Here is a 27,798-nt window from a genome sequence, read left to right as displayed (position 1 = left end):
GTCGCTAAGAGTAGAGGCGAGGGCGGCGCCCCATAGCAACGGCGGGGCCGGGGATGGAGAGCGCTCGGGGCCGGGCGGGTCCCGCCGACGGCAGGTGAGGGAGCTCCGGGGCGGAAGGGCCGCGCGAGTGCCCGGCCCGGGGCGGTGTTTCGCGGCCCGGTTCCACCTCCCGGCAGGGCGGCCGCGGTTTCGGGGCGGCGGTGTCTCCGGGAGCGAACCGGGGCTGCGCGGCGCTCCGCCCCGGTGTCCGCAGCCGCGGAGAGCCCGGTGCAGGGCTGGGCGGCCGCCGCGGGGTCCGGGCGAGCAGAACCGCGCCCGCCGGGGCCGTGACCGCGGCTACGGGCCGCCGTGGGGCGAGCGCCCGCCTTGGCTGGGCGGTGTGCCCCGGTGACGCCCGCGTCCAGCCGGCTGCGTTCGGTGTGCTCAGCTCTGCGCCGTCAAATATCGCGCGTCGTCTACAAACTGGTCGATTAAACTGGTTCGGTGGCGTCTCGGCCCGCTCCGCTCGTTTCTAGGCGCTGCTGAAGCGTTTTCGCAGCGGGACGCTGCTTTTCGTTACTAACGAAGCTCTTGGGGTGATGTAATAACGCTAACGAAGCTCTTGGGGTATATCGTGACATACGCCGTGTGCCCTCGCAAGGGAAAGAGAGGAGCAACTGAAAGGCACTTATCTGACATCATAGAAAAAATAGCTGTGGACTTGGGAAAGGGGTTTTTGGGAAGAGGTTATTCCGGTGCCACTCGAGTAGCTCAAAACCAAAATTAGTGGAAATTGAATGTGAAGGTACAGGCAGGCAGGGAAAATGGGTTTTGAGAGAGTTAGTGTGATCATGAGAATATAGTAAAAAGTATCTTGTGCCTGTGATGTTTGGATGGAGAAGGGAAAAGCAAGTAAAGAGAGAAGCCTAAACTTGTAGTAGTTGACTATCATGAACTCGGTGTAGAAGAGAAACAGTATTTATTTGTGGCATACGTGTGATAATTTTAGTTGGGAGTAAGAAGAGCTAGAAGGGATCCCAGAATTGCCTGGGTCCACCAAACACGCTGTGGAACCTTCGAAGATGACTCCTTTGTGCAGACTTTAAAGGCTCGGGTTTGTATAGCAATTGTGGAAACAATTTTTGAAAGAACTGAAGACCACATGCACGCAGGTTTCCTTGTATGGATACTAGATGTTTAAGAGAGCTGAAGCTACAGGAAATGCTGCTGCTTTTCCGATAACAGTTGTACTAGTGTCATGTCTTCTTGGGAAGAAGCTTGTTTTGCAGAATTTTGTGGGTGCCTCACAGAAGTATCCTGACAATAATGGCAGTTCATGTGGTAGCTGCTTCCCTCTCACTTCCAGTTTATTAAACAATCTATTTCCTTAACTCTCTTAGTCTCCATGGTTAAAGTAAGGTAACTGGAATACGTGAACCTAAATAAAAGTATGTAGTTTCTAAATAGATCCTTAAGCCTTAGTGTTTTTAGGGGTCTGACTCCAAACATAGAATGTTCAGCAGCACTACAATAAATTGCAGGAAGGCAAAAGACTGTAGTCTTAAGAAGGGTCTTCTTTTCCTGAGAAGTCAATAGCAAAATTATCCATAAATCCTTAATTTAGTAATTAGAACTCTTGTTTGGTAAGCTACCAGTTGTCCAAACAGTGGTTTGTGTAGGAGAAGTAAATATGGTACATAATAACTAGCAGTTTGTAGAGATGAAGATGGTACCTACTATCTCACAGGAGAAAGGCTCTGTAAAGTTTAAAAAAGCTGTGCCTGAGGACCAAATGGCAGCTTTTTTTTTTTTTTGTCCCCCCCACCCCGAGGTGGAGTCCCTCTACTATTGAGCAATATGTAAAATACACAGTAAGATACAAAAAGTATTTTATTTCTGGTGGACAGAGGTGGAGGGAACAAGTCAAAAATAGAAGCGTCTAGTTTTGTAAACGTGCTGTGGGGTTCCTGATGATGGATGGCAGCTGAGATCTTGGCTTTCGGCTCTGTCTGAAATGGGCTGTTCCTTGAAACTGGTTAGTTAACTATCACTTGTCCACCAGCATTGTCTTCCATCTGAGGTGGCTGCGACTGAAACTACTCAAGTTCATTTCAAAGTTTGGTTTACTGTCAGGCAGACTTGGCACAACTGTTGTAATTCTTTATAAAATGATAAGGTTGACAGAATCATAGAATTACAGAACGGTTTGGGTTGGAAGGGACCTCAAAGATCATCCAGTTCCAACTCCCCTGCCGTGGGCAGGGACACTCTCCGCTACACCAGGTTGCCCAAAGCCCCATCCAACCTGGCCTGGAACACTTCCAGGGATGGGGCAGCCACAGCTTCTCTGGGCAACCTGGTCCAGTGCCTGGTCCGTGCTGCTTTCCCATTTAGCATTCTAGTGTGAAATCTGAAGCAAAAAAACCCCAAGAATCTAAATCCAGCAGCAGTATGCAGTATCTTGCTGAGTCACTTAGTTTGGGATGGCAATTAAATTTAATCTCTTTAAATTTATTTCTGTCTTTTTAATGGCTATCCCTTTAATAGCTTTCTATCTCTTTAATGGCTTCCCCTTTCAATCTTTAAAAAATAAAAAACTAGACTGGGACTAGAAGTCAACAGTCAGTTCTAGAGTGTCAGTTCAGAAAATTGAATTTATGAAGTGAACATTCCTCCATTTTTAGTTGAAAGACTGTAAACCAAGTGCAATCCGTGGCACGAAGTGTGCTACGCGTATTTTCAGGGAGCTTTGAGCTTTGTTGTCTCCTCTGGGTTATACTGTGTGCTGTTGCTGGGGGCGAACAGCAGCTGGTTTAGGTTTCACTGGTTCCATTTTGTAACGGGTACGATGTCAACACTGATGAGCAAGGTTTAATAATTCACCAAGAGAAGATCACAGGATTGCTGGTTGAGGAGAAGCTCACCATGAGCCGGCACCGTGCGCTGGCAGCCCAGAAAGCCAACCGTGTCCTGGGCTGCATCCAGAGCAGCGTGGGCAGCAGGGCGAGGGAGGGGATTCTGCCCCTCTGCTCTGCTCTCCTGAGAGCCCCCCTGGAACACTGCGTTCAGCTCTGGAGTCCCCACCATCAGAAGAACATGGAGCTGCTGGAACAGGTCCAGAGGAGGCCACAGAGATGATCTGAGGGCTGGACCACCTCTGCTATGGAGACAGGCTGAGAGAGTTGGGGCTGTTCAGCCTGGAGAAGAGAAGGCTCCAGGGAGACCTTCCAGTACCTAAAGGGGCTACAGGAAAGCTGGAGAGGGTCTTTGGACAAGGGCGTGTAGTGACAGGACACGGGGCAATGGCTTTGAACTCAAAGAGGGGAGATTTAGATTGGAGATAAGGAAGAAATTCTTCCCTCTGAGGGTGGTGAGGCACTGGCACAGGTTGCCCAGAGAAGCTGTGGCTGCCCCATCCCTGGAAGTGTTCAAGGCCAGGTAGGATGAGGCTTTGGGCAACCTGGTGTAGTGGAGGGTGTCCCTGCCCATGGGAGGGGAGTTGGAACTGGATGATCTTTGAGGTCCCTTCCAGCCCAAACCATTCTGTCATTATGCAAGTAGAGAACATGGTGTTGCAAGGATAGGTTTGGATTAAATTCACCACTTTCTTGGTTTTAACCAACAAAAAATAATTACTAGTCTGTATGGCATCCTATTATTATTACCCAGCTGGCATAAATGGAATATAATTACTAATGAACTAAGGTTGAGACCCTGCCTACAAACGGTGGGCCCCTTCCTCCTGGCTGCGGAAGATGCAACAGCATCCTTGGAGCTGCAGCCTGGGCTGGTGAGCGACAAGTCTGTTCATGTTTTATAACAAATGATTTTTCTGTAGCACATGTGTGTGTCAAATTTTTTCTTGAATTCCTTTCTTCAGCATGGTATTCCTATTGCTCTGAGTTGTTGGGTCAGCTGTTTTGCCACAATAAAGGCGAAACATATCCATATAAATGTATGAAGAATTTTCAGAGCATCAGCCTTTTTGGTTTTTTTTGAAGGGAGTGTTTTGGTTTAGGTATTTTTGGCATGTTTCTGGTCCGTGTGACTTTAAAGAAAAGCACCTGATAATTCCACAGTGGAGTGCCATTTTTAAACTCGGAGAAGTTGTGAAGGACTAGCTTGCCTTTGTGTTTCTTTAGGATCTTCTTTAGGAAGTTTTGGCTCGTTCCGATAGCTGCTGCAGGTTGTCGACGGGGTCGCACAGTGCCTAGAGGGTTCGAGCAGAACAGGACGTGCCGATCCAGATGCTTGTCTTTCTGCTCCTCCAGCTCATCCTGGTTTGGCAGCTGCTTTTATTGTTTTTGTTAGCTTGTTTTCCACTTCTTTTCAAATTTTCTGAGATAAACCTTATTCGAATGTAGCATATGGGACATAATGTGTGTATTAAAGCATATCCAAGATGTCTTTATTCACAATAATACATTTACTTGTTTGGAATTGCCTCCGAAAGTAAACGTTCGCTGTTGCCATGTCATTGTTCCCATAATATGTTCAGTAGGTGAAAAACCTGCTGAACAAATTTTGGGAACCCTTTCTCAAAACAGTGTGCTGTGGGCATCAGAGATCCTTGCGTGTTTCTCTGGGGGGTGGAGAATCAAAGGTAGAACTGACCTCCCTGGAGAAGGGTTTCTTTTCGTAAAAAAACCCAAAAAACCAACAGACAGAGGCTGAAACTGGCCCTTGTTGAAACATCAGCTGCTGGAAAATAGCTTGTCACCAAAATGTTGTTGCAGCCTGAGCCGTGTTGCTTAGAAGTGAGCGTGGTGTTTTATGGCTGATTCGCAACACATCCAGTTTACCTTGGAAGACTTAGTGGTAGTTTATTTAATTAGGAAGGAAGGACTATCCTGTGTTTGCCAAAAAAAAAATAAAAATCCTACTCTTCTGCCTTGGGGAAGGCAGAAAAATTTGGTAATCCTCACTTCTGTGGATGCTATGTTACGTGTTTTCCCAGAAAAGAACAATTACAGTTGTGTCAGTTGCAAGGAAAACAGATGGGACTCCTCCCTTTTGGGGACTGGAAGGTGCATTCCAGATAAACTGTTCCTCAACCAGTTTCCAGAGACAGTACGGCAATTTTTGTTTCGAATATATCTTTTAAGAGATAAGAATCCTTCTTCAAATTATCTCTTTTCGACAGCTTCTGTTTTCCTTCGTAGCTGTGGTTCAGATGCGGAGAACAATTCCCAGGAAGGTTCTCCGGAGAGTAAAAAGTGAAAACCCTTTCATACCAGCTGACTCCGTGTTTCTTACTGGAGTTGCTTTTACTCGTGCTCCTACAGCTGCAAACAGCAGACGAAGCTGTGTGCCACAAGACACATTCTTCTCATTCCCTGATTCCGAAGTTCTGGGAGCATTGCTCGGAGACGGAACCACCTCTACCACATGGATAAACTGTCCTGCAAAGGGAAAAGGAGTTCCTTGAGCTTTGTTGGACTCCTGGAGTAGCTCTCTGTAGGGTGGGAAATGGAACAGAAGATAATGGAAAGTTTGGGACGTTTGTGGAGGAAAATGGTGCTGGTTTACTGTGCCTTGGAGTTCCTTGGAAGGAACTAGAGCGATGGAAACAGTTGGATTTAAGGCTCTTGATTGTTAGTGGTTGATGTTGCCATCAATATTGAAAGATTGTCTTTGTTAAAAGAAGAATTTATGTGTCAGACCGATATAAAATACCGGGCTTGTTTGTAACAAGGTGCAGTAAACTCACCATCTAGTCCACTTTAAAGCGAGCTGAGAGTTTCCACTGGATGCTTTCCCTGAATCTCTCTGCCAAACTATGGAGTATCTGAATTTTCAGTGCCTTCCCTAGAGCTGCACGCAAACAAGTGATGCTTCCTGGCTTTCTCTCACCAAGGATTCAGCACATAGACAGAAAATTGCATGTACATCTACTGAAAACTGCAGAACAGCTTTAGCCATCTGGGAGACTTTTAAATCTGCAAGGCCTTGCTACGTTGCTTGTTTAGGAGGAAAAACTTAGTTTCTTTATTTCTTTAAAATACAGAAAAACTTTATTCTTCAGTGAACGTTATCAGGAATGTGCCTGCTTTGTTGAATATAGGAAAAACGATCATGAAGTTTTTTCCTTCGTTTAGCGTATTTCAAATCTGTCTTTCCAGTGAATTCGGGATCATGTAGAAGATTTTCTCTCTACAAGCTGCTCTTCCTGTAGCTTTTCTAGCTTCCTCTGCTTGTTGCCTCACTCACAACTGCAGCCAGAAAATTCCTTGCAAAACTAGTCTGTAATAAAGTCAACCTTTTGTTTGCCTCTTTAGAGCTTCAACAGTCAGTATGGAAAGGGTCTGATATAAATATATCGTTGGTCCCTTGATATAACTAGAAAGAAGAATGCTTAGCTCTCCCATCTGGGATAACCACGCCTGAAATCTGAGGAAGACCACAGCCTTACTTCATGACAGCAGTTTTTAGTGTAACAGTATTCAACCTCAATTAAAACCTGTGTTGTTTTCGGTTGGAAATCCGCAGCTCCATGACTTCTCCCAATGGTTCATTCGGATAAAAAATTTTACTTGCAGTCTGAATCAGCTTCAGTTACGTGTGACTGGATTTTGTGGTCTTCTGCTCTCACATCTGTGGCCTCAAATCCACGGAATACAGTGGAGTGTGTTGATTAATTTTCTCTTGAATAAACTGTAGGGTGTATTTACATCTCGCTAAGAGGTACGTTTTTCCAGTCCTCAGTCAACTTAGTCAACTTTCTGCTGTAAGCTCTTCGGATCCTTTCTCTTGTGTGGACCTAGGACAGAATGGGAAGACCATTTTCCAAGTGATGGATTGCTTTCTTGCCCTATTTCCTATGTTCTCCTGCTTTAACATCAGGGTATTTCATTATTCTTGGAGTTGCGTTATACTGTGAGTTTGTATTTGGCTGATTCAATGGTAATTATTGCCAAGTGCTTAGAAGAGAACTATTTTGTGGTTTTTATTAAACATAATACATTCTGGAAAACCAGTGTTAACTCTGTCTATCCATATATATGCTTTACAAGACAGTTCATAATTCCAAAATTGCAGTATGTTGTTGGAAAATAGTATGTCCGTTCTGAAACAACTGTCAATAGACACTGTGTGCCTTTTTTTACAGAAATGAAGACAAACTGCATAAAAATGAAGTCTTAATTGCATTTATGAACATCTGTGAAATAATCGTGAGTTAAGTGTTTGTTGTGGTTAGTCTGATATGCTGAAAATTATTAGGAAAGACCAAATAAACACATCTACTATAAATTTGTCATTCATGTTCCTATTGCAACACTTCAAGTTCTGCTTATGATATAAAAACAAGGCTAATCCTGATTTCAGCAGGAATTTGAGGTGGTATCATTAAAAGTAAAACATTTTGCTTCATGTTGGACTGTGGTGAATCCAGAAATGGATCTGCGAGGAGGAGTGGATCTGTGAGCTCCTTCATGTCTTGCTGTCCTCCCACCTTCAGACACGCTGTCGTATCTTCTCAATTGGGAGGTTCTGTTGAATTGTTGTTTTCCCACTCTCAATTTTATTCTGTATCCTGGATGATCACTAGTCTTCACTTCTGTGTGATGTTCTGGGTCATATTCCCTTTCTCCGGGAGATGTGTCGGTCATGCGTCGTGCAGCTTTAGTAGGGGAGCTCATGGATTCTGTTAAATGTCACGGAGGAGTTGGTGGGCAGGGTCTCCTGTGCTCTGCTCTTCTGCAGCACTTGGGAAGAGGAGGATCATGACAGGCTGCCTGACTATTTTCTGTTCTTATTTATCACATTAAATGGGCCACTGGTTTGGTGTTTGGGTGTTTTTTTCCTGTTTTGAACTACGTTGTTGTAGCTATGGAACTGCTGCTTGTTTTTCCTGTTCCTACTGGGTATTTAATTCCTCTTATTGTGCATAAACCCTTCCAAGAGAAAGGCATGGTGAAGAGCCTAGTGTAGGCATGTCTGAAGAGTGCTTGGATGTCCTGGTCTGCGTAGTGGGTCCATCCAAGGAGGATTCCTGTTGGAAGCCTGCAGCCGCGTTGGCACTCTGCCTGCATTCCTTGGTGGTGAGGTGTGGGAGAGACTCTGGCACAGCCATTTCCTGTGAGGTCTGTAACACCAAAACCCTGTGGTGGATGGAAAAGGTTTGAAGTGTGTGTATAGAGGAGGGCACAAAGATGATCCAAGGGCTGGACCACCTCTGCTATGGAGACAGGCTGAGAGAGTTGGGGCTGTTCAGCCTGGAGAAGAGAAGGCTCCGAGGAGACCTTCCAGCACCTTCAAGTACCTAAAGGGGCTACAGGAAAGCTGGAGAGGGGCTTTGAACAAGGGTGTGTAGTGATAGGACACAGGGCAATGGATTTAAATTGAAAGAGGGGAGATTTCGATGAGATCCAAGGAAGAAATTCTTCCCTCTGAGGGTGGTGAGGCACTGGCACAGGTTGCCCAGAGAAGCTGTGGCTGCCCCATCCCTGGAAGTGTTCAAGGCCAGGTTGGATGAGGCTTTGGGCAACCTGGTGTAGTGGAGGGTGTCCCTGCCCATGGCAGGGGGGCTGGAACTGGATGATCTTTGAGGTCCCTTCCAGCCCAAACCATCTGTAATTCTGGGATTCTATGATTTTGACTGGGGCTTTCAAGCATTTTTCAGACTGGCCTTTTCCACCATCTGTGCTTTAGATGAAAAGCATGTCATGTTTTAACTTGATTTTGGAGCTTCCTGTGGTGACTTGTGTGTGGCTGGCTGCACTCAGTAGAGATGCCTCTGTGTGTTTCCTTCTGAAATTGTGAATGTTTTCAGGGGGAGACGGGTACTACTGTAACCGCTGCTGCGGGGACACGCAATAGCTCTCCATCCCTCCTCAAGAAAGTCTTCAATTTTTCCAGGCTCTTCATTCCCTTGGAATCCAAGGTGCTACCTACTACTGGTCCATGTGAGGAGTAACGTCAGTTTTCAGAAGCAAGGTGTTTCGGAGATCCTAGACCTGTTATGTGATTGAAATTCTTATGTACTTGAAATACATTGGAAAAAAATTACGGAAATAAGGAAAACTGCAAAGTAAAAAATAATGGTAGTGGTCACGTGCTTAAAAATACCATTAATTGAGCAGTAAGCATCAATTTTGGAGTCTTTAAACTGTTACAGATGAAGCGCTTATATAAAATTTTTGTTCTGCACATTTCAGCCTTCCAGAACAGGGCCTGCTGGGGTGGACTGGGAGGGCCTCTGATCCGTCATCAGCTTGGCTGGAAGCAGAATCAAATGGGGATTTATTAGGGGCGAAGGGGACTCTGAGCCCTTTCCCCTCTCGTTAGGTCCATGTGCTGTGGTCCCATTTCCATGGCAGGTGTTTTGCAGAGACATCACCCGCCTCTCCCTGTCCCTCTCCATCTGTCCCTTGGGGGTTGGAACTGGATGATCTTGGAGGTCCCTTCCAACCCAAACCATTCTGTGATTCCATCTCTCTGCTCTTCCTTGTCAGGCTTACATTGAGCAGTCTGCCAGCTTGTGGCTTCACACCGTTGGACCTAAAATATGCAATGTTTGTCTATTTCTTGTGTTGAGTATCTTCCTCTTGGTGCTTTCTCACTTCCAGAGAGGTCTTTGTCAAAGTGCACAACTGTGGCAGGCAGAAAGTGTGTTCCCGAGTCCATTAACCCTTCCCTTTTGTAGGGTTAACTGCTCTAAATTGCACTTTGTGTAATAATTCCTTGTTGTCTCTATCGAACACAACTTGGAATGAAAAACTAGAGCCCCTATGAAAGTTGTCTATAAAACACTTCTAAAATGTGTTATAATTTTAACATGTTAAAATTATATGTGTTATTACATAATAATGTATTATTGCTTCACTAATAGTGAAGTAATTCTTTTTTCACCTCTAGGAAGGAATGCCAAGTGTGGCAAATACAGATTCTCTCAGGTATTAACAGTAATTCTGGGAAGTCTGGCAGGAGGAGGAACTGCTGTAGGTCTGATTCCAAGACAAAACCTAAAATTCTGGGTTAATTTGGAATTAATTTAATTTGTGAAGGAGCAGAGACTTTACTGAATTGGTTTGAAGTGTGTTAAGGGTTCAGGTAGAAATTGTCTCACAGCCCACCTGGATAGTGGCTCATAATCCATCCGTCAGTAATGGAAACTTTTTTGCTTACGCAGTGTTTTCAGAACAGTTTATTAAGGTGATTAAACTACAGTTTGGCCCTATTTATGACAGAATATGAAGTATGTTTGGTTTTATTTTTAATGCCTTGTGACTTAGTCTTCTCATGGGATAGAAGTTGTGTCTTAGAGTGGTTTTAAAGTTTTGACAGTGAAGCTGCAGCCTGTGAATATCCTGTGCTCTTAGAATGCTAACTATTTACTAGCAATAACTAATTGGTTTCTTTCCCTTTCCCAGCATCTTTGAGGATGAAAGCATGAAACTGCGACAGCTGAAACTGGAGAATCAGGTAAATGATAGCGCTGCAGCTGGTAAAAATAAGTATAGAAAAAACAAGCATTAGCCACCCAGAGACTGGAGAAATGGGAGTGCTAAAAATGTTTGGTCTGTAGAATGCAAACAAGGACTTGTTGCTAACGTTTTCTTTAAAGATTTTAAGGGTTTCTATTAGTTTAAGTCAACCTTGCTGTGGCCTGCAGGCTGGATTTCTTTGGTACTTTTATTTTTCACAAATCCTCTCATTTCATTGATCTTGAGTCACCGCAACGCAGGAATGAATCAAAAGAGAGGAAGAGTGCAGGGAATTATCCATTTTGGGCATCAAAGGAAAACAAAACGTCTCCCTGAGCGATAGAAAGATCTCCTTAACGTCGTTGTTGAGAAAGATTTCCAGCATCTTTTGACTTTGTTTACTTTGTAGGAAAAAAAAGAAATTTACAGCCAAGCATTTGTCGGGTATTAGGTTGTGGGTCTCAGGTTTTTAAAGCATTGTTTGCTGGATGCTCACAACACCATGTTCTTCAAAGCAATAAATATCCATCCTTAATAAATAAGTTATATATATGGATATTACATAAATAACAATATATAATTATTAATGATAGAATGTAATTATATAATTATTATATCATTAATATAATAATTATAACAAAAGATAATAATTTTATATAAACATACATGATAATTATGTAGTTAATAATTATATAATGCTATTATTATTATTATATAAATATCCATCCTAAATAAATCTATCATTAATATTTTTCCTCTGTGAAATTTTAAATGCTTATAGATAGGTTAGAAGATGTGAGATTATTACGGTTCTCTAGCCGGCCATTTCACGTGGACCAGAAATCAGAGTCTTGCGAAATAAATTGATCTGCGTTCAAATTAAAGTATGTTTTTTCAGAAAAGTGCTCTCCCAGCTGGGGATGTTTAAATCCAGATGTAACAGTCTTCAGGGAACTCTCGTAGTGGATAATAACCCTCTTTACCAGAACTTGTTCATTATTTCCTAGAACCAGAGTTGGTGGATTGTGATCTTTGACCATCCTATATTCCGATGTTACACTTTTCTGCAGTGCAGAGAAAATGTTTCTGAAAGTGTTTAATACATGGAGTTCACAAAATCCTCAACAAATCCTTATAACCTGTTGGTTATTTAATGGGGTTTGTGTTCTGTTGTCTTGTTCATGAGCTATCTAAAATTTTTGTTGCAGTATTATATGAATTTTCACTGTAACACAGAGCTGGAGGAAAGGCTGGTTAGCAGACAAAATAAAAGTTTCCTTTTTTTCTGCTTCATCTTCGTGGAATAAGTCTGAGATAATACTAGTACTGCCACCTCTTGTAGGGAACAAGAACTACTACTGTGTGTCCTGTCCATCAGCTTGCAGATTTGCTCCATCTCAGTCAGCAAAGCAGTAGCAAGAAGCCTATTTAAAACTAATTAAATTACTATCACGTTTTGTCTCTTTGATTATCCTGAAGTTCTTGCAAGGTGATGGTCAGTCGCATCTACCAGCAGTAAAGTGTGTTTTCAGTCCAAGCCAACGTGATCCCTTTGGATTGGCGAGTCCTAGAAACTCTTTGATGGAACAGAATGTACTGTAATAAAAAAAATTAGACTGGTGAGCAGTGAAATGTTTAAAAAGCTCATCTCTGGAAGTTATTATATCCTATAATAATCTCAAATTCAATTTCTTCTTCTAGCAGCAGTTGTGTACTTTCCTACTGCCTTTAGGATGTGTCAGTTTTGTTGTTTTGTTTTTTCCTTGTTTGTCTGTTTGTCAGGTAGAGCAGCCTTGGCAACAAATTTTTCTCAATTTCTTATTCTGAGTATAATGTTTTGGTTTTTGTTTTCCCTCTCTCTGTTTATTGAAACTAGCAGAGTTTTATAAACTGTCATGATTTTTTTTTACTTTGACTCAGCATTGATTTTAAAAATGAACAAACAACACAAACTAAAGTAAATTCTTCTGGAGGGTGTGAGTGCCTTTCTAGAGAACAAATTTTATTTGTAATTAGCATTTTCTAAGAATTTGACTTCGGCTGCTTATTTTTCTTTTCTTCTTCTAGACCAAAGCAATAATCATCTCCTTGGAATTCTTGTGTAATTTTTGCCCTGCAGGACAGTCCTTGCAAATAATCCTGCAGTGTCAAACTCTACCTGTATTGCAGTCTAGTCTTCAAAATGTAATTATAAGTTTAAATAAAAAAAGGTTTTTTGGTTTGTTGTTTTTTTTTTTTTCTGTGTTGTTTTTGTTGTTTTTTTTGTTGTTTTTTTTTTAGCTGAATTCTTTCATTTTAGCTGAGTTCTTTTTGGTTTTTGTTGGGTTTTGAATTCTTCTTTAGCTTCTGCTTTAAAAAACAGCAAGAATAAAGGGCCAAGGGTTGAGTTGTGTTGGAATTCCTCAAGAGACTAACCTCACTTGAGCTAAAAAGCCTAATAGGAGAGGAAGGAACCAACAAGAGAAAGCGAACGAGTTCCAAGGACATGTGTGTCACTGCATTGAGTTGTTGGTACTGTTTATCTGATGGATCCTTGGAGACTGAAGCCAATTTGATGGAGAAAGGGTTTCTAGAATCAAGGACAACTTTCCGGGGATGTTCAGGTACCTCAGAGGCAGATGTGGATGAACTGCACCTGCATTTGTGTGGTGGTGCATCACAGGACATTAGAATTGGATTTTTCCTCCTTCTTCATGCATCCCTTTAACTTTTAAGGGTTAAGCGTGGCTGTCCTGAAAATGGTGCAATGTCCCCATTCGCCTTGGTTTAAGTCTAGAAGTTGTTTCTGTTCTTACTTCGTAGGAAATTGTAAATATCAGATGTATATGTTTCTTTGAAAAGTAATTTTTTAACGTTTGGATTGATCGTTCTTTCCTTTCAATCCTGAATTACATGGGAAAACTTTGCAAAGTGAATCGATTTTACCGTGTCAGTTCTACTTTAATGACTGTAATTTTTTTCACTTTTCCTCTCCTGATCTCTCAACATTGGTTACTGGGAACTGCTTGGTTTTGAGTTCTCCTAGCTTTTGAGACAAAAACCATTTTCCTTAATCACAATATAATGCATAGGGCAAGGGCTTCAATCTCTACTCTTGTATTTTCAGAGAGTCTTCGAGACAGGTCTCTTAACACAAAGTTAGCTTGATTGTGCAAAACAGGGAGGAAAAAGGATACATTCCCAATTAGGAAGTCGTTGACCTAAACGGTGGAATGTTCAGTGTGATGGTAACTGCAGTGGAAAGTCCTTGTGAACTCTTTTGCCTGCTCTGTCAGCTTAAGGAGGATGTATGGACTAATAAAAATTGAACAAACGGATGAAAGGAGCTAAAATGACCTGCTGATGGTCTCAGGATAGATCAGAAAATAAGCAGGTGTCCACATCAACTGCTGATGGAGAGTCAAAGAAGGACACAGTGGTATGTCTGTCCAGGGTTTTTGCAAGAGATGACAACAGCGTTTCAGGTTTATTGGAGATCCTGATCAGTGCTGTGTCGTTGCTGATGGCTGGGGCATGGTTTCTGCCTCTCTGGATGTGGTCACTCATCCTTATTTCATGCTGTTTCTTTAATTCACAGAGAGCTCTTCTAGAGAAGAAGCAGAGGAAGAAACGACTTGATCCCTTGATGGTACAGCCAAATCCTGAGGCAAAGCTGCGAAGGTCTAAGCCCAAAGGGTGTGAGGAGCAGACTCCTTTAGTAGAAACTCCTCCCCTTGTCCACAGTGATGTTATGTTACACGGTAAGTGATCAACCTGATTGCACCAGTATTCCCTACACTGCCAGTGCGTGTGTTTTATGTCACAGACAGGCACCCACATTGCTGTGATAGTGGTCGAGTGATAACCAAGGTTGGTGGCACAGCTTTCTGTGTAGAAAAGCAGAATTGTAGGGCAGAATGGTTGAGCAATACTGAACTGCAAAACCAAACCAAAACCTCACCTTGAATTTGGTGACAGCTGAGAATCTCCATGTGCCTTGGAGTACTCTCCCCCTTGTGTAATACTGAGAAGAACTGTAGAAATGGCTTAGGAACTTCTGTAAGTGTAGGGAGATACAAATCCAAAGTAAGATGGTCTTCTGAAGCTGTAGGGAAAGAAGAGGAAATAATCCAGTAGTCACTGCCTGTACTTTTCTATCATGGTATACTCCATCTCAAGCTTGTGTATGACTGAATGATAAGAAGTCTTACGAATACTGAATGAGGTTCTTGCTGGTCTTTGCCTCATGCATTGTTTTCTGTGGGTTTCAGGGAGACAACTGAAACATGACAAACAAGTTAGAGTGGTCCAGAAGGTCACGAGCACAAAGTGATATCGGAGCCAAAGGCAATAACTTGGTGGTCTCAAAGCATTACAGTAAAATAGTGACTGTTCTGTCAGGAGTGAAAAGAAACAGAGCAGTGAGAGCCTTAAGACTTCCCTGTCGCAGAGAGGAAAAAAGAGCAGCAGTGCAACCCCTACATCCGAGTGGAAGTGTCAGGAAGTCGTTTATGAAAGCCAGGATCCCATCAGCCCATCCTCAGGCATGGGATGCCTACCATTGCAGGGTGTTAGAATTCCACCAGTTTATTCGTAGGCAATTAGTATGTAGAGTGGAATTAAAAAAACAAACAAACAAAACAACAAACCAGTGTTACTTGGTTTGAAGGTCACATTTGGAACTATGCTATCCCTTGTCTTCCGAAGGTTTTTCTTGTTCTCCAGATATCTTTGAGGATCATAGGATGGGGAGGAGAGAGGTGATGTGGATGGTAGCATTTACGTGTTTAAAATCAGCTGGAGGAAAGTTTCCATTAAAAGATGTTTTTAAGCCAAAAAAAGAGTGAGAGAAAGGATTGATATAACTTCTAAGTTAGAAAACTTCAGCAGACTGAAACTACAAGAAAGAAAAATGAAAACTAACTGCTCCTTCACTAGCTTCCATAGTTGTGAAGCTTCCTCAGTACAAACAAATCCTGTTAAGAAGTGACAACAGCAATAAAAGTGTCAGAAATCTGATGACTAGATAAAGTGGGGAAGTTTTAAGAAGGAAGACAGTGGGAAAGCCAGAAATCCAGAGCTGGAACTACACTTACATATTGTGTGCTACAGAAACGTGCTTTGAGTGTTATGCTGGACCCTGGAACTGGATGATCTTTGAGGTCCCTTCCAACCCAAACCATTCTGTGATTCTGTCTCTAGCAATTATGAAGTACAGAGCACAGCTGTGTGCATGTTTAAATGTGGAAATTTCATCTCTACCAAAAAGATAGAGGGCATCTGTATACAGTTGGGGTGTTTTTACCTGTGGCTGTAGGTGTTTTTATCAAACTGATTTGTGATGCTCACCGTAGAGCACTCACTCAATGGCACAAGAGCAAACGAGGAACCTGAAGGAAAGGAAAACGGTGTAGTTGCCCATAAATCAACAGAAGGATATCAATGTGCATGACCATTACATCTCATTTTAATTGCATAAGCCTTTGTAAAAAAGTAGGTTCCATCACTTTATTTATAAATGGAGAAGCTGATGCCTGATATATTTAAGGTAATAGGTGGTCTGTACCAGAGTCAGGCCTGACTCCTCCCAGTCTCCTGACAAAAGCTGAACAAGTGTGTGTCAGCACTTTAAAGGGATGCTTAAACAGGGGAAGGTGAAAAGAACCAGCATCTTTAGCCATAAAGAACAGACTCTCTTCCAGTACCTCAAGGGGGCCTACAGGAAAGATGGGGAGAGGCTGTTCAGGAGGGCCAGTTATGATAGGACAAGGGGTAATGGTTTTAAAATAGAGGGAGGTAGGTTCAGGTTGGATATTAGGAAAAAATTTTTTACTATGAGAGTGGTAGAACACTGGAACAGGTTGCCCAGTGGATGCTCCATCCCTGGAGACGTTCAAGGCCAGGTTGGACAAGGCCCTGAGCAACCTGATCTAGTTGGAGATATCCCTGTTCCTTGCAGGGGGGTTGGACTAGATGACCTTTGAAGGTCCCTTCCAGCCCTAACCATTCTATGATTCTATGATTCTATGACTGTAGCACTCGTTTTCATTTTGGACTGCAGGCATTGATGGACCAGCTGCTTTCCTGAAATCAGAAGCGCAAGATTTGGGGACCAGGCTCCAAACTCTCTCTGTTAGATCTTCTAAACCAGAAGACAATGCAGATCAGGAAAATGATGGAGAGGCTCTAACAGACGCAACAGGCAAGCCAGATCTGCAAGAAATCTTACAGAAACGAGGTAAGGGTCGATAATGGGCAAAAGTCTTTTTCGAGGCTCTTCTACTTCTTCCTTTTTCTTTTTTGTAGGATTAAAAAAACCCTAAAAAATACAAGGAATCATGAAACAAGTGTCTGTAGGATATTACTTTTAAATGCAGAGCTAGTAGATTCTACAGCAGGTAGAAATGCAGAACTGCAGTTCTTTATTTTGGTATTAATTGGAACATACCAGTTATGTTTCAAAGGTTTATCAATGTGCCGTGTAATTTCTAGCCTTTCCAAGGAAGTTGGTAACAAAATGCTATACTTAAGAGTTTGTTAAAGTTCGAGGTATTTTTATTCCAGATATGTTTTATATATATATATGGATATAACATATATATATATAAAGTATCTGGATATAACACTTAAATCCTTTCACAACAGCAGAACCCTCTATAGCCAGTAAATGCCATCATTTAACTGTTTTTAACAGGAAAGGTGTTCTTCCTGAGTCAGAGGCTCTCACAATCAGCAGTTTGAGTTTTAGATTCGATAGTTATATCCCATCGAGTAGTTTCCTCGTGGAGTGTCCGTCTGTCTGCCAAGTATCGTATGTTGCTGCCAGTACCACAGGAAACCCTTTTTGTTGCATGCAGCCTAAGCACTTTGCAGCAAAATAATGGCCAGTGTTTAATGTGGGGCACAACGTGGGTTTGTTTTGCAGAGCCTGTTTCCCAGAATGTTTCCAGTACACTTTATGTGTTAAGGTACTGCCAGATGTAGAAATAATTCCATTCAGTTGACACATCCAAAAGCTGCTTACCTGTGGGTAGCAACGTTACCCAAGAGTTAAGAAAGGAAGCAGGAGAGAATATCCAGAAACTTCAGGGGAAATCAGTGGAGGTAGAATATAAACACTGAATTTTGAAATTGGGTGGAGTACTGGGGCTAACGCCTTTCCTCTTTCCAAATGCGCTTTGGGAAGTTGACTGACAGGTTGTTAAGACGCTGTTTTTCTGTGTCATCTGAGACAAAGAACTTCCAGCAGTGCCCCTTCCGTGCAGTGCCATGTTGGAGCACTGCTACGACGCTGGCCCTCGGAAAATACTTCAGCTTAGCATGCTGACCGTGTTCGTTTGCAAGAGTGCTTTGTGTGCTTTTCTGTCCTACAGCCAAACAAAAGAATGGAATCACAGAACAAAGGGATGCAGTTCCAAGTGGAAGGAAACAGTGATATGTACGGAAATAAATATAAATAAATAAATTATAAATGTCTTTATCCCGAGTTATTTTAGTTAGATACCTACAGTCGTCTCTACAGAACGGTGCTTAGGTAAAGATGAAATAAATAAGTCCTGGTACGACTCAGTCTGTGCTTCATTTGAAAAAATCAAATCAATAATAGTATTTGTGAGACCTGAGTTACTGCTACCGATGTAAGAATAGGAGGGCCTCTTCATGAAAAATCATACTCCAGTGTGTACAAGACTAAAGGGAAATTGTAAAGGATGTAAACTGCACAGAGCCTGACTGACAGAATAGGTGTCAGCACATTGATCTGTGTTTCCTTTTTTTGTTCTTAAGACATGGAAGGCTCTTTTGCGTGAAAATAGGCAAAATGAATTCAGTGACAGCATATGCTAAGCACTATGTTCCATCGTCTAATATAATGTAAAACTTGGATTAATCAAAGCCTGACAGCTGCTCAATCATCTGCACAGTGACAGCTGCAAAACGTCCCTCGGAGTTTGAATTACGAGGCTCAGGAAGCAACATAGCATGTGAAGAAAATCAGCAGTTGAAAGAAGAGAAATTAATTAAAAAAGCCAGAGCAGAATATTTGTGCAAGAGTCATGTATGAATTAGTGATGCCATGAACTCATGACACCTTCTTGCAGAGGTTACCTGCTTGCTCCTCTGTTCCAACAGGCATTTCGGGCAGTTTGAATTTTGATGAGGAGGACACAGAAGAGGAAGAAGCTGGTAAGAAACCAGCATCTCATTCACCATATCCTGAATCCGAGAGGCCTAGTTCTGCAACCAGTGAGAAATCTTGTGCAGTAAGTCTCTTAAAATCCATTTCTGCTAAGGGCTAGGCGCGTGCTTGTGTTTAGTACTAGCCCTCTGGTAGTAGTTGCAACTACAACAGGGAGCACATCAATGCCTCAAGGCAGAGGAAGGTCCTGATTGTCAGGTTATCTGATGTTTCAGGTTGGGTGAAACACAAAGACCCAGTAATGATCAAAGGAACAATGGTGGGCGGAGGGACCCAGGGAGCCTAATCAGTGAAGCTGGGAACACGATGAATCAGCTACTCCTGTGACCCTCAAAAGGAGACAGATTAGGCTGTTGTCTCTGGTGTAAAATCCACCAGGGTGACTCAGAAACTCTGAAATGCTACGCAAACTTAAGAGCCATCACTGCCTGAAGGCTTTTAGTATTCATGGTGAGATGCAAGGAGGAACAGAGTTTTGGGGTGGAACAGACAATTCTGGGATTGGACAAAACTTGTTATGGGGTGTTTAGGGGAAGGGACTCGAGAGGGAAGAGAAAGGGGTCGAGGTGGATCAGGAAGTAATAAGCTTGGGAAAGTAGGGAGTAAAGGGAGTAAAAGGCACATGATGCTTGTAAAACAGCTGCAAGACAGTACGCTTGTCTGGGCAAACCTTGTGCCTCGTCACTGCCATGTGTCCCACTGTCTTCTGAAACTCTGTTTGTAACTATTTCCTGTGTGGATGTGCTCGTGTGTGTGTGAGAGAGGTACACAACACCTACACATGCTGACAAGGTTTATGCTGGACTACCCAGTGAGTTGGATGAGACCAGCATCAGAAAGACCCAGCGTCTGAGCTAGAAACCAGATAAAGGGCACAGGGTTTGGGCATGGGTGCTGGACAGCCTTAAAAGTCCGAGCTACTATTCAGAAGACCTGGGTGAGTTATTTGCGAAGTGGCTGTGTGTATGTAGTGCTGCACTAGTGGGTGAGTAGTACAGGAGGTCTGGGTGTTGGCCACTTGGGAGACTCAGCTATGGGTGCCAACTGCTGGAGATCCAGGGTGGGAGCTGGGGAGGGCTGAGAGCCCGTAGTGGATTTCAAGTCTGTGTGTGTGTCTGTGTATTCACTCAAACTTCCCACTGGCTGTACCTGGGAATGAGAGTGAACCAGCAACCTCATCCCCAAGGCCCGGTAAGGGAGCAATCTTCTGGGTTCTGTAACCCACAGGATTCAGCTACCTGAAAAAAAATACGTTAATGACCTATACCTGGCTACCATTAGAATTCCAGTTCCTTTGGTGACCATAACTTGCATCCTCATTGTACACATTGTTCTAAAGTTCTTCCAGCGTTTAGTTGAGATGGTTCTACTGTCAGTTTACTCTGTTTCTGCTCATGCTCTGAACCCACATACTCTCAGTGTTGATTTCAGCCACAAAAATCCTAGCCTGTCTTACTGCAGCATCACTCAGTCCAGCTTGTCATGCTGCCGTGTTTCCCACAGAGTGTTTGAAGCTCTAAAAGCAGAGAGGCTCTTTGCTTAGAATATTTATAGTGTCTTATCCCATTTTCCCCTTCCTAGCAATTCATTCATCTCTGGTTAACGGGTACTTTTCCTTCTCTCCCCTTGGAGAACTAGTCTTTCCTCGGAGGAAAAGTCTTCAGCCTCTTTCTTCGGAGAAACACAGGTGGTCTCTCGTTGAACTTCCCTTTCTTCAAACATTTTCTTGAGACATGAGATCTTCTGTTTCAACAGACCTTTTTTTTTTCTTGGGGAATACCAGAGCCTCCGAGCTGATATTAATTTGCTAATGTGATGGTTCTTCCCGCAGGAAACAGGTGCATCCCCTCAGGCAGATGCACAGCTGGGAGAAGTGGAGAACTTGGAGGATTTTGCGTTCCGTCCTGCACCCCGTGGTGTTACAGTCAAGTGTCGAATTACTAGGGATAAGAAGGGGATGGACCGGGGCCTCTTCCCTACTTATTATATGCATCTGGAAAGGGATGACAACAGAAAGGTATTGGGAACGGCACACATTATCTTGGCTATTGTACTCCTACTACAGAACATTTTTGGGATAAGGGAGAGCTTCTGATAGCTGAAGGAGAGCCAGCATGCAGGTGAGGACAGCTTATCTTTGGCCAAGGCACTAAGGAGGGAATTGGCAAGTTTAAAAGCCATAATACAATGAAAGATGAAACTAAAAAAAGTGTAAAAACATGAAGGATAAAGAAGAGCAGGGAGACTGAGCTGCTCCAGAAGAAAAGGAGAGAAGACTAGAAAGGACAGTTGCTTTTAATGAGACTGCTGAGTGAGCTGGCTGGAGGAGTAGGATTTCAGGGTGTGAGCTTGTGAAGGAGATCAGCGTTGTGGAGACAGTAACACTAGCACAGAACAAGGAGGGGAATGAGTGCAGGACATGGAGAGAGAGCAGTTGGAATCGCAATGCCTAGCAATGCCTCTGCATTCTTACAAAGCTCCAGTCTCGATCAAAGTTTTGTGTTTCCAGACATTCCTTCTCGCAGGGAGAAAACGGAAAAAGAGCAAAACATCCAATTACCTCATATCAGTTGACCCAACTGATTTATCCCGGGAAGGAGAAAGCTTCATTGGAAAACTCAGGTGAGAACTACAGATGAAAACTGCAGACAGGAAAGACTGGATTTTTGTTTTAGTTGAGTTGGGGTTATGAATAACCACCTGGTATCAATTCAGAGAGGATGAACTCGCGTCGTCCTGCGTAATGTAATCTGTATTCACCTGGGTTGGCAACATTTCTTCGGTGCTACCATTCACTGTGGCATTTCAGAGAAGGAATTCTGGCTTGGTGCTTTTCCAGGATAGATTACAGGGTCAGTTCACCATGGGAACTTTGCAAAAGCTCCGTACTGAGCTGGCAGGAGAAAAATTCAGATGGCAGGAGATGTGTTTTCACTGTGCTGTACAAAGACCTCAGAAGATGACAAAACTTTCCACTGATGCCTCTCTCTTTCTCTGTCTTTCCATAAACTATTAGGTCAAACCTCATGGGAACTAAATTTACAGTTTATGACCATGGAGTTAGCCCAGTGAAGGCACAGGGTCTAGTGGAAAAGGCTCACACCAGGCAGGAGCTGGCGGCTATTTGTTACGTAAGTAGTGCTTCTCCCCTTTTGCTCCTTTCTTTTTTGTCACCTGGTGGCTGAGGAAACACATGCCTCAAAGATAAGTTTTTAATGGAAAAAAAAAATCCATGCTAGGGAAGGAAGAGAGATCCCAACGTGTGACCAGTCAGCATATCCTTTACAAGGAGCCAGCCCCAGCATGGACTGCCTCTTGCCCAGCTGGTATCTGGTGGGCACTAAGAAGAAACTGGGAATACCCTGTGAAGTACAGTTATTTTGTTTTGCAGAACCAAAGGTATTTTGGCGGATAGGAAGGAGCTGGTTACTTGGGTAACAGCTTGTTGTGGGTAAGGATATGATTCCAGGGGAAATTGTGATTCACTAGCTCCAGAAAACATCCTAGAGATCTTCTGGTCTTGTGGATCACTTCAGCCTGGGCGTCAGAGTGAGGAGGTGCTTGTGGACACTCCAGAGTTAGGTGAGGGTTCTCATCACATTGTTTCACGTTCCAGTCCTAAAGTTTGAGTAAAACTTCAAGTTCTTTACAAAATGATGGCCAGTTGGGTGGAAGGATTTTCACTTTTAGCACAGGTACAGCAGCAGAAATTCCAAGGCACGTTAGCCTACTGGATCGTGATGTTGGTTTTTTTTTTTTTTCTGTTGATCTTAATGCCACTTGGAAAAAAAAAATATTGTAATTCCAGTAGTAGCCTGTTTACAGCAGTATCACTGGGTATTTTGTTTGTATACAGTATTCTTCAGTTCCCTACGTGTTCTTATATGTGCCCCTAGATTTTCTGAAGTGAAACAATAGAGGTTGCAACTCCAAAGGCCTTTGTTCTGTGTGTGCAAAATGACACTAGCACGTTAGGAGAGGCTGTATCCCTTCCATCCATCAGTCCAGTACTTCTAAAAGATTCTGGCTTTTTAATTGGTCTTGGGGAATTTTAAAGGTTATTACTGACATAGTTACAGAACACTTTAAATGGACCCTTGGATTTTAGTTGACGTTATTAAATGGATAGTTTGAGAATGCCAAGGCTTCTTTCCTTTGCTTTTTATACTCAATCCACTTGGAGCTGTCTCACGCAGTGCTCTGGAAAAAAACTGCCTGATTGACACTTGGACAGATGCTGAATCCTTTGCTTCTGGGTGGGTTCTTAACCATTTGTAAAAGAGCATGACGTGGGAGAGAACTGTAGGTACGCTCTTCAACACAAACAACTGCACCTAAAGAAGAATGTCATCCTTTAGCCTACATGGTGATATATAGATAACACAGACTCAGGCTGAAGATTTCAGCCTTTTATTATACTTAAGGCTTGTCCACTAGCAAGATTTTAGCACGTTTTTGCCTCAGATGCAAAAAAACTTATGCCTGGAAATGGCAATTGTCTGATTCTGTTACAAACGTTTCGTTAGGATAACAGATGTGCTCCACACTAGGTGCAACTAATGTCTAAATGTCTCTAATTGCAGTTTTCAAAATGCAAAAGCTGCTCTCAGGGATTAAACACAGTTGTAGCCAGCAAATCTAAAAACTGATAGAAACGTGGATTCGAGTTGGGTTTTGCTGTCGCTCCTTCTTTGAGATGGAGTATCTCAGTTACTGAAAATAATGTCTTTCCTTGTCTTTCAGGAAACCAACGTGTTAGGATTCAAGGGTCCCAGAAAAATGTCTGTGATCATTCCAGGAATGAATATGAATCATAAGCGAATTCCGATCCGTCCACGAAATGTGAGTTATGGAGTTGGGTCGTGTTGCAGGTTGGAGGAAGAAGTTCAAACTTTCTCGTAGAGGTCTGAGTGTTGCTGACCATCATGGTTTTTAGAGCAAGGTCGTTAATACCCAGGGCTTTAGCACGTCTCGTGGAGAGCCAGTACAATACGGCCTAAAGGTGTTGATTAATTTGTTCTTGCCTTTTACATAACTCGTAGCCTTCTGCATGATGTTTGTATTCTTACTCATCCTTTGGTCAGCCTAAATATTACTTACTTAGCCATTGCAATGGCTAGTGTATGATGTTGCTGTTGCACCTACAAGCCCTGCTCGTGGGTGGGACCCTGTTATGCTGAGAGATGGCTGAGCACAGAAGAAACTAGCTTCTCCCAGGAGAAACTTATCTTCTTAGCCCGTATATTAGTTACAACAAATGGATCACAATTAGGTAAGGTGGTGTTCTGGGGTAGTAGCAAGAGAGTAGATAGATTTTTGATCAGAACATTGTCAGTCTCTTTGTAGGAATCATAGAAAAGGAGGGTTCTTCAAGGAGAAAGTGGGATGAGGACATGGATGGAGCTTTGTGGTGACTACTTAGTGAAGATTTCTCACATGTGCGGGGGACGTTGTAGCTAAAAGCTTACAGAACTGTATCTGAAGATATATTAAGGTGTATGATGAAAATTGCTTCCTTCTCTCGATGTGTGTTTTATGTTTGGTGTGATAGAAGACCAAAAGGCAGAAAGGACAGGTGCCAACTGAAAGATATGGTCAGTGTTTTAGCTAGAAAATGGTATTTGCAGCCATGTTGTGAGTAGATATGAGCAGCACAAGAGTACATTTGCTGAGTTCAGAGAAAAAAAATCTTCCAGAGTGGAAATTCAGAGTCATGAGAGTGTGGAAAAGAGGTTTAATTTTACAAATGGATAGAAAAATTGCATCTAAAAAAAAAAAAACATCTAAATGCACTTTGGTGGTGCCAGTTCTCAGGTTTTTTTGCATCTTTATATAAAGCTAAAAATGAAGATATACAATAACTGGTTTAAACTGAACAGTAAGTTTTGTTTAAGTTATCCTGACAAATCCACTATGGTCTCTGTATTCAATACTAAACCAGTTACTCCAGCCGTATCAGTCAGACCTCCACAACAGGTTGTTTTCTGATGTTTTATTTCCCATTAAATACCTTCAGTTTGGATTCTTTTTCTTTGGAGTTTTAGCATATATTATTTGTTTGGATTTTTTGTTGCAGAACTTTTAAAAGTAAGTGATGTCATGTTTCACTCACTACTATTTGCAGTTCCTTGTAATTCGTTCTGTTTGTCAAATTTAATGTGCTGGTTTACCTCCTTTTTGTATCTTTTTGGATTTATTTCTCTCTTTTTCATATCGTGCATCACTTATTAGAGCCAATAGGATGACATTTACCCTACTTAAGCCATACTCACAGCCCACTGCAGCCTTTGGACTTTCTACAGAAGCACCCCGGGGCCTGGCACTATGCAGTTAATTGTAGATTATTTTCTTTTATTTCAAGGTTTAGAATGTTAGAAATGGAAATTGGATCCAACAGGATCAGAGAAAGCTTAGGAGACTCCGAAAGGATTCCTGCCAGCAGGGTGGCAGTCATCCCTGGTCCGTGAATTGCTCCCTTTCCTGTACACACACTTCCTTCTTCCTCCCTCTCTTTTCTCGTTCTGGTGGAAGTACGGTGGTAGGTTATTGAGTGGAAAGGAATTCTTGGACTGGGAATCCATGCAAGTATCTTCCTGGTACTTGCAGGTAATTTTCAGTAGGGCTGAGTTTAAGTGCTGTCATGGTGTTTCATTAAACAGGGAATGACCTTCAAGTGGCAGAGTGCACGCACATGAAAGAGGCAGTACTCAAAAGCAGAGCCATCCCACATCTGAGAAATGTATTTCTTTCTTCTGAACAGGAACATGAGAGTCTGCTGTCAAAATGGCAAAACAAAAACTTAGAGAACCTCATCGAGTTGCACAACAAGGCTCCAGTTTGGAACGACGACACTCAGTCCTATGTTTTGAACTTCCATGGGAGAGTCACTCAGGCCTCAGTGAAGAACTTCCAGATTGTCCACGACAATGACCGTAAGAGTCTGGTGGAGAGTGCGTGGGGCTTATTCAAACAGGGAGAACCCAATTTATTTCATGAGGTTTGGGAGGAATAAGACACTCTTCCTGGAGAAAGGAGACTGGGTGGAGAAATTCAGTTCAGGATTACTGGGGATTTCTCAGCTGTCAAGAAAATCATAGAAGGTCTTCCTTTTTCTGGGGTGGGTGCAGACACTGCTGTCCATAGCTACAGCAAAAGAAGGGGCAAATGCAACTTTCCTGAAGGGAAAGAAAAGGATTAACTGAGCATCTTCAGCCCAGCAAAAGAGTGGTTTGAGCTCTGGTTCTGAGAAGAAAGATGCTCTCTAGAATAACACACTCACTCTAGATTTCCAGGCCACTGAGGTGAGAAAAGATGGATACACCAACCAGGTGTATTTGGGACTGCCAGACACCTGTGGCTTTTGGTTTGTGGTTAGGTTTTGGGTTGTTTTTTTTTTTTCTTTTCTCCACTGTGAAACTGTTCATCTTGTCTCCCCAGCTGACTACATCGTGATGCAATTTGGTCGTGTGGCAGAAGATGTGTTCACTCTGGACTATAATTATCCTCTCTGTGCTCTTCAGGCCTTTGCTGTTGGACTCTCCAGCTTTGATAGTAAATTGGCCTGTGAATAAGAGACAGCAGACTTGAAACGTGGAACTCACTCCCATCCCCGCATCCTGTTGTAAGAGTTCGAGGTGGAGTAATGAAGATGGAAGGGAACTGGTGGAGATGGAAGGGAACTGGAGGACAGGCTTCTGCAGCCTTACTAGAATCAGAGCACTATGGTAGGTCACAGCAGACCATCTGCAGAGACTGTCCCAAGACGAACAGTCTCCGTAGGCGCTGTGGAAGGACAAGATGGGTGGTGTTTTTGTCGCCAGTGTTGGTTCTGCTTCCAGAATCCTTCTAACAGATGCTGCGTGAGGGTGGGCTAAGGAATTTAGCCCTTTGCAGCTAGGATTAGAAAACTTCCACAGTGCCATTGGAGAAGAATTCAGAAAAAAGGACAGTTACTGGAATGTGTTCTCCTTTGCTGTCTGTCACAACAGACAGAAGGATTCAGGTTATGGCTCTGTGGAACCGTAGGTTATGTTCAGCAAATACAGAGGTGGAATGAGACACTGGCTCTAATAAAACACTCCCTTTTCTCTTATTCCGTGAGATGATTCTCTGTTAAGGCTGATAGTCCAGTTCCCTTTAATTATTTTAATTGCTTCCTATCCCTTGACAGTCTTGTTACCAAATAAAGAACAATCATATCTCAAATGCTCCCTTTTTAGTTGGTGATACTATATCCATTGCTGTTGCAATTATTCTTAACCATGTGAAAAATGGGACTGGATAGATGATGGAATCTGGCTGAATTTGGCAGAAGGTGGTATTGTAACAATATACAGCAGTATTCCTGAAAAGCAGCCTTCTGATTGACTGAATCGAGACTGTAAGGTGATAGAAATATTTTCTAATTTGTCCATTACTCATAAAACTTCCTACATTTTTAGATTTCTTTTTTTTTAACATGAGATTATCTCAAGTCACGACATACTATATAAAATATAGTATTATATAAATAATTTTAACCTGACTGTAAGATGCAGTTACCTTAAAACGAAGATGAGAGGTGTTTTGAAAGGCATCAGCAACTTTAAAAAAGTTAATAAACGTGTCGTGGGGCTTTGCAACGTGTCCTTCCAGTGCTGCATTTTTAATCTGCTGGGTACTAAGCAGAACACAGTTACTGTCTTGCCTGTTTCATGGTTTCATATTCACGACTGTCCTGGAAAACTCTGTCCCTCCGTTGAGACAAACCCAGGTGTTCTCCAGCTTTGGATATCATCACTGTCAGCAGACTCACGCTGTTTCCAGCCTCTCAAGCCCCATTTATTGCTTTTGGCCCCTGGAGGCTTTGCAGTGGTGGATATCACTTGCTCTTTCAAAAGAATGAAACTTTGTGAAGACGTTTTCTGATGTTGCCGGGGAAAAACCAGACCGTAATGATGTGTGAACTCTATATTTAACTGTAAATTATGAACTGACGCCGAGAACTCCAGCTCGGGTACCTCCCAGGTACGTGCCTGTTCTGTGTTTGCTGGTGAGCCATCGTCTTGAGATGATCTCACCAGCAGAGCAGTCCTTGAAGAGAACTTGGATCATGGATCTCTTTTGTGCCTTGGTGTGCTCCCCAGGTTGAGGACCAGACCCGGCAATGGTTTCCAGTTGTGCTTTTCTGAGTTCTTGGCTGCTGGCTCTGCCTTCCTTCTACTCATCCCAAAAAAC

The 27,798-nt window shown here is 42.7% G+C and overlaps 1 protein-coding gene across 1 annotated transcript; it reads left to right on the top strand.

The window, feature by feature from the left end:
* Window positions 1–61: 61 nt before the first annotated feature.
* TULP3 (TUB like protein 3) lies at window positions 62–27,798 on the top strand. The gene is made up of 11 exons (XM_086609677.1): window positions 62–94; window positions 10,353–10,404; window positions 13,984–14,146; window positions 16,447–16,623; window positions 18,516–18,646; window positions 20,414–20,599; window positions 21,092–21,204; window positions 21,599–21,713; window positions 23,326–23,424; window positions 25,343–25,514; window positions 26,020–27,798. Exons 2-11 carry the CDS (start codon window positions 10,372–10,374, stop codon window positions 26,151–26,153), a joined length of 1,323 nt encoding a protein of 440 aa, XP_086465803.1. The 5' UTR covers window positions 62–94; window positions 10,353–10,371; the 3' UTR covers window positions 26,154–27,798.

The sequence above is a fragment of the Tauraco erythrolophus genome, chromosome 4 (genome assembly GCF_009769465.1).
Source record: "Tauraco erythrolophus isolate bTauEry1 chromosome 4, bTauEry1.pri, whole genome shotgun sequence".
NCBI lineage: Eukaryota > Metazoa > Chordata > Aves > Musophagiformes > Musophagidae > Tauraco > Tauraco erythrolophus.
Note: the sequence above shows the minus strand (reverse complement) of the source record. Positions and strands in the feature narration are given on the sequence as shown.

Coding starts and splice junctions, on each gene's coding strand:
- TULP3 (XM_086609677.1), top strand. CDS start 10,372: ATGAAACTGCGACAGCTGAAACTGGAGAATCAG. Junction 18,647..20,413: donor CCAGTGAGAAATCTTGTGCA/GTAAGTCTCTTA, acceptor TTCTTCCCGCAG/GAAACAGGTGCATCCCCTCA. Junction 23,425..25,342: donor TTCCGATCCGTCCACGAAAT/GTGAGTTATGGA, acceptor TCTTCTGAACAG/GAACATGAGAGTCTGCTGTC.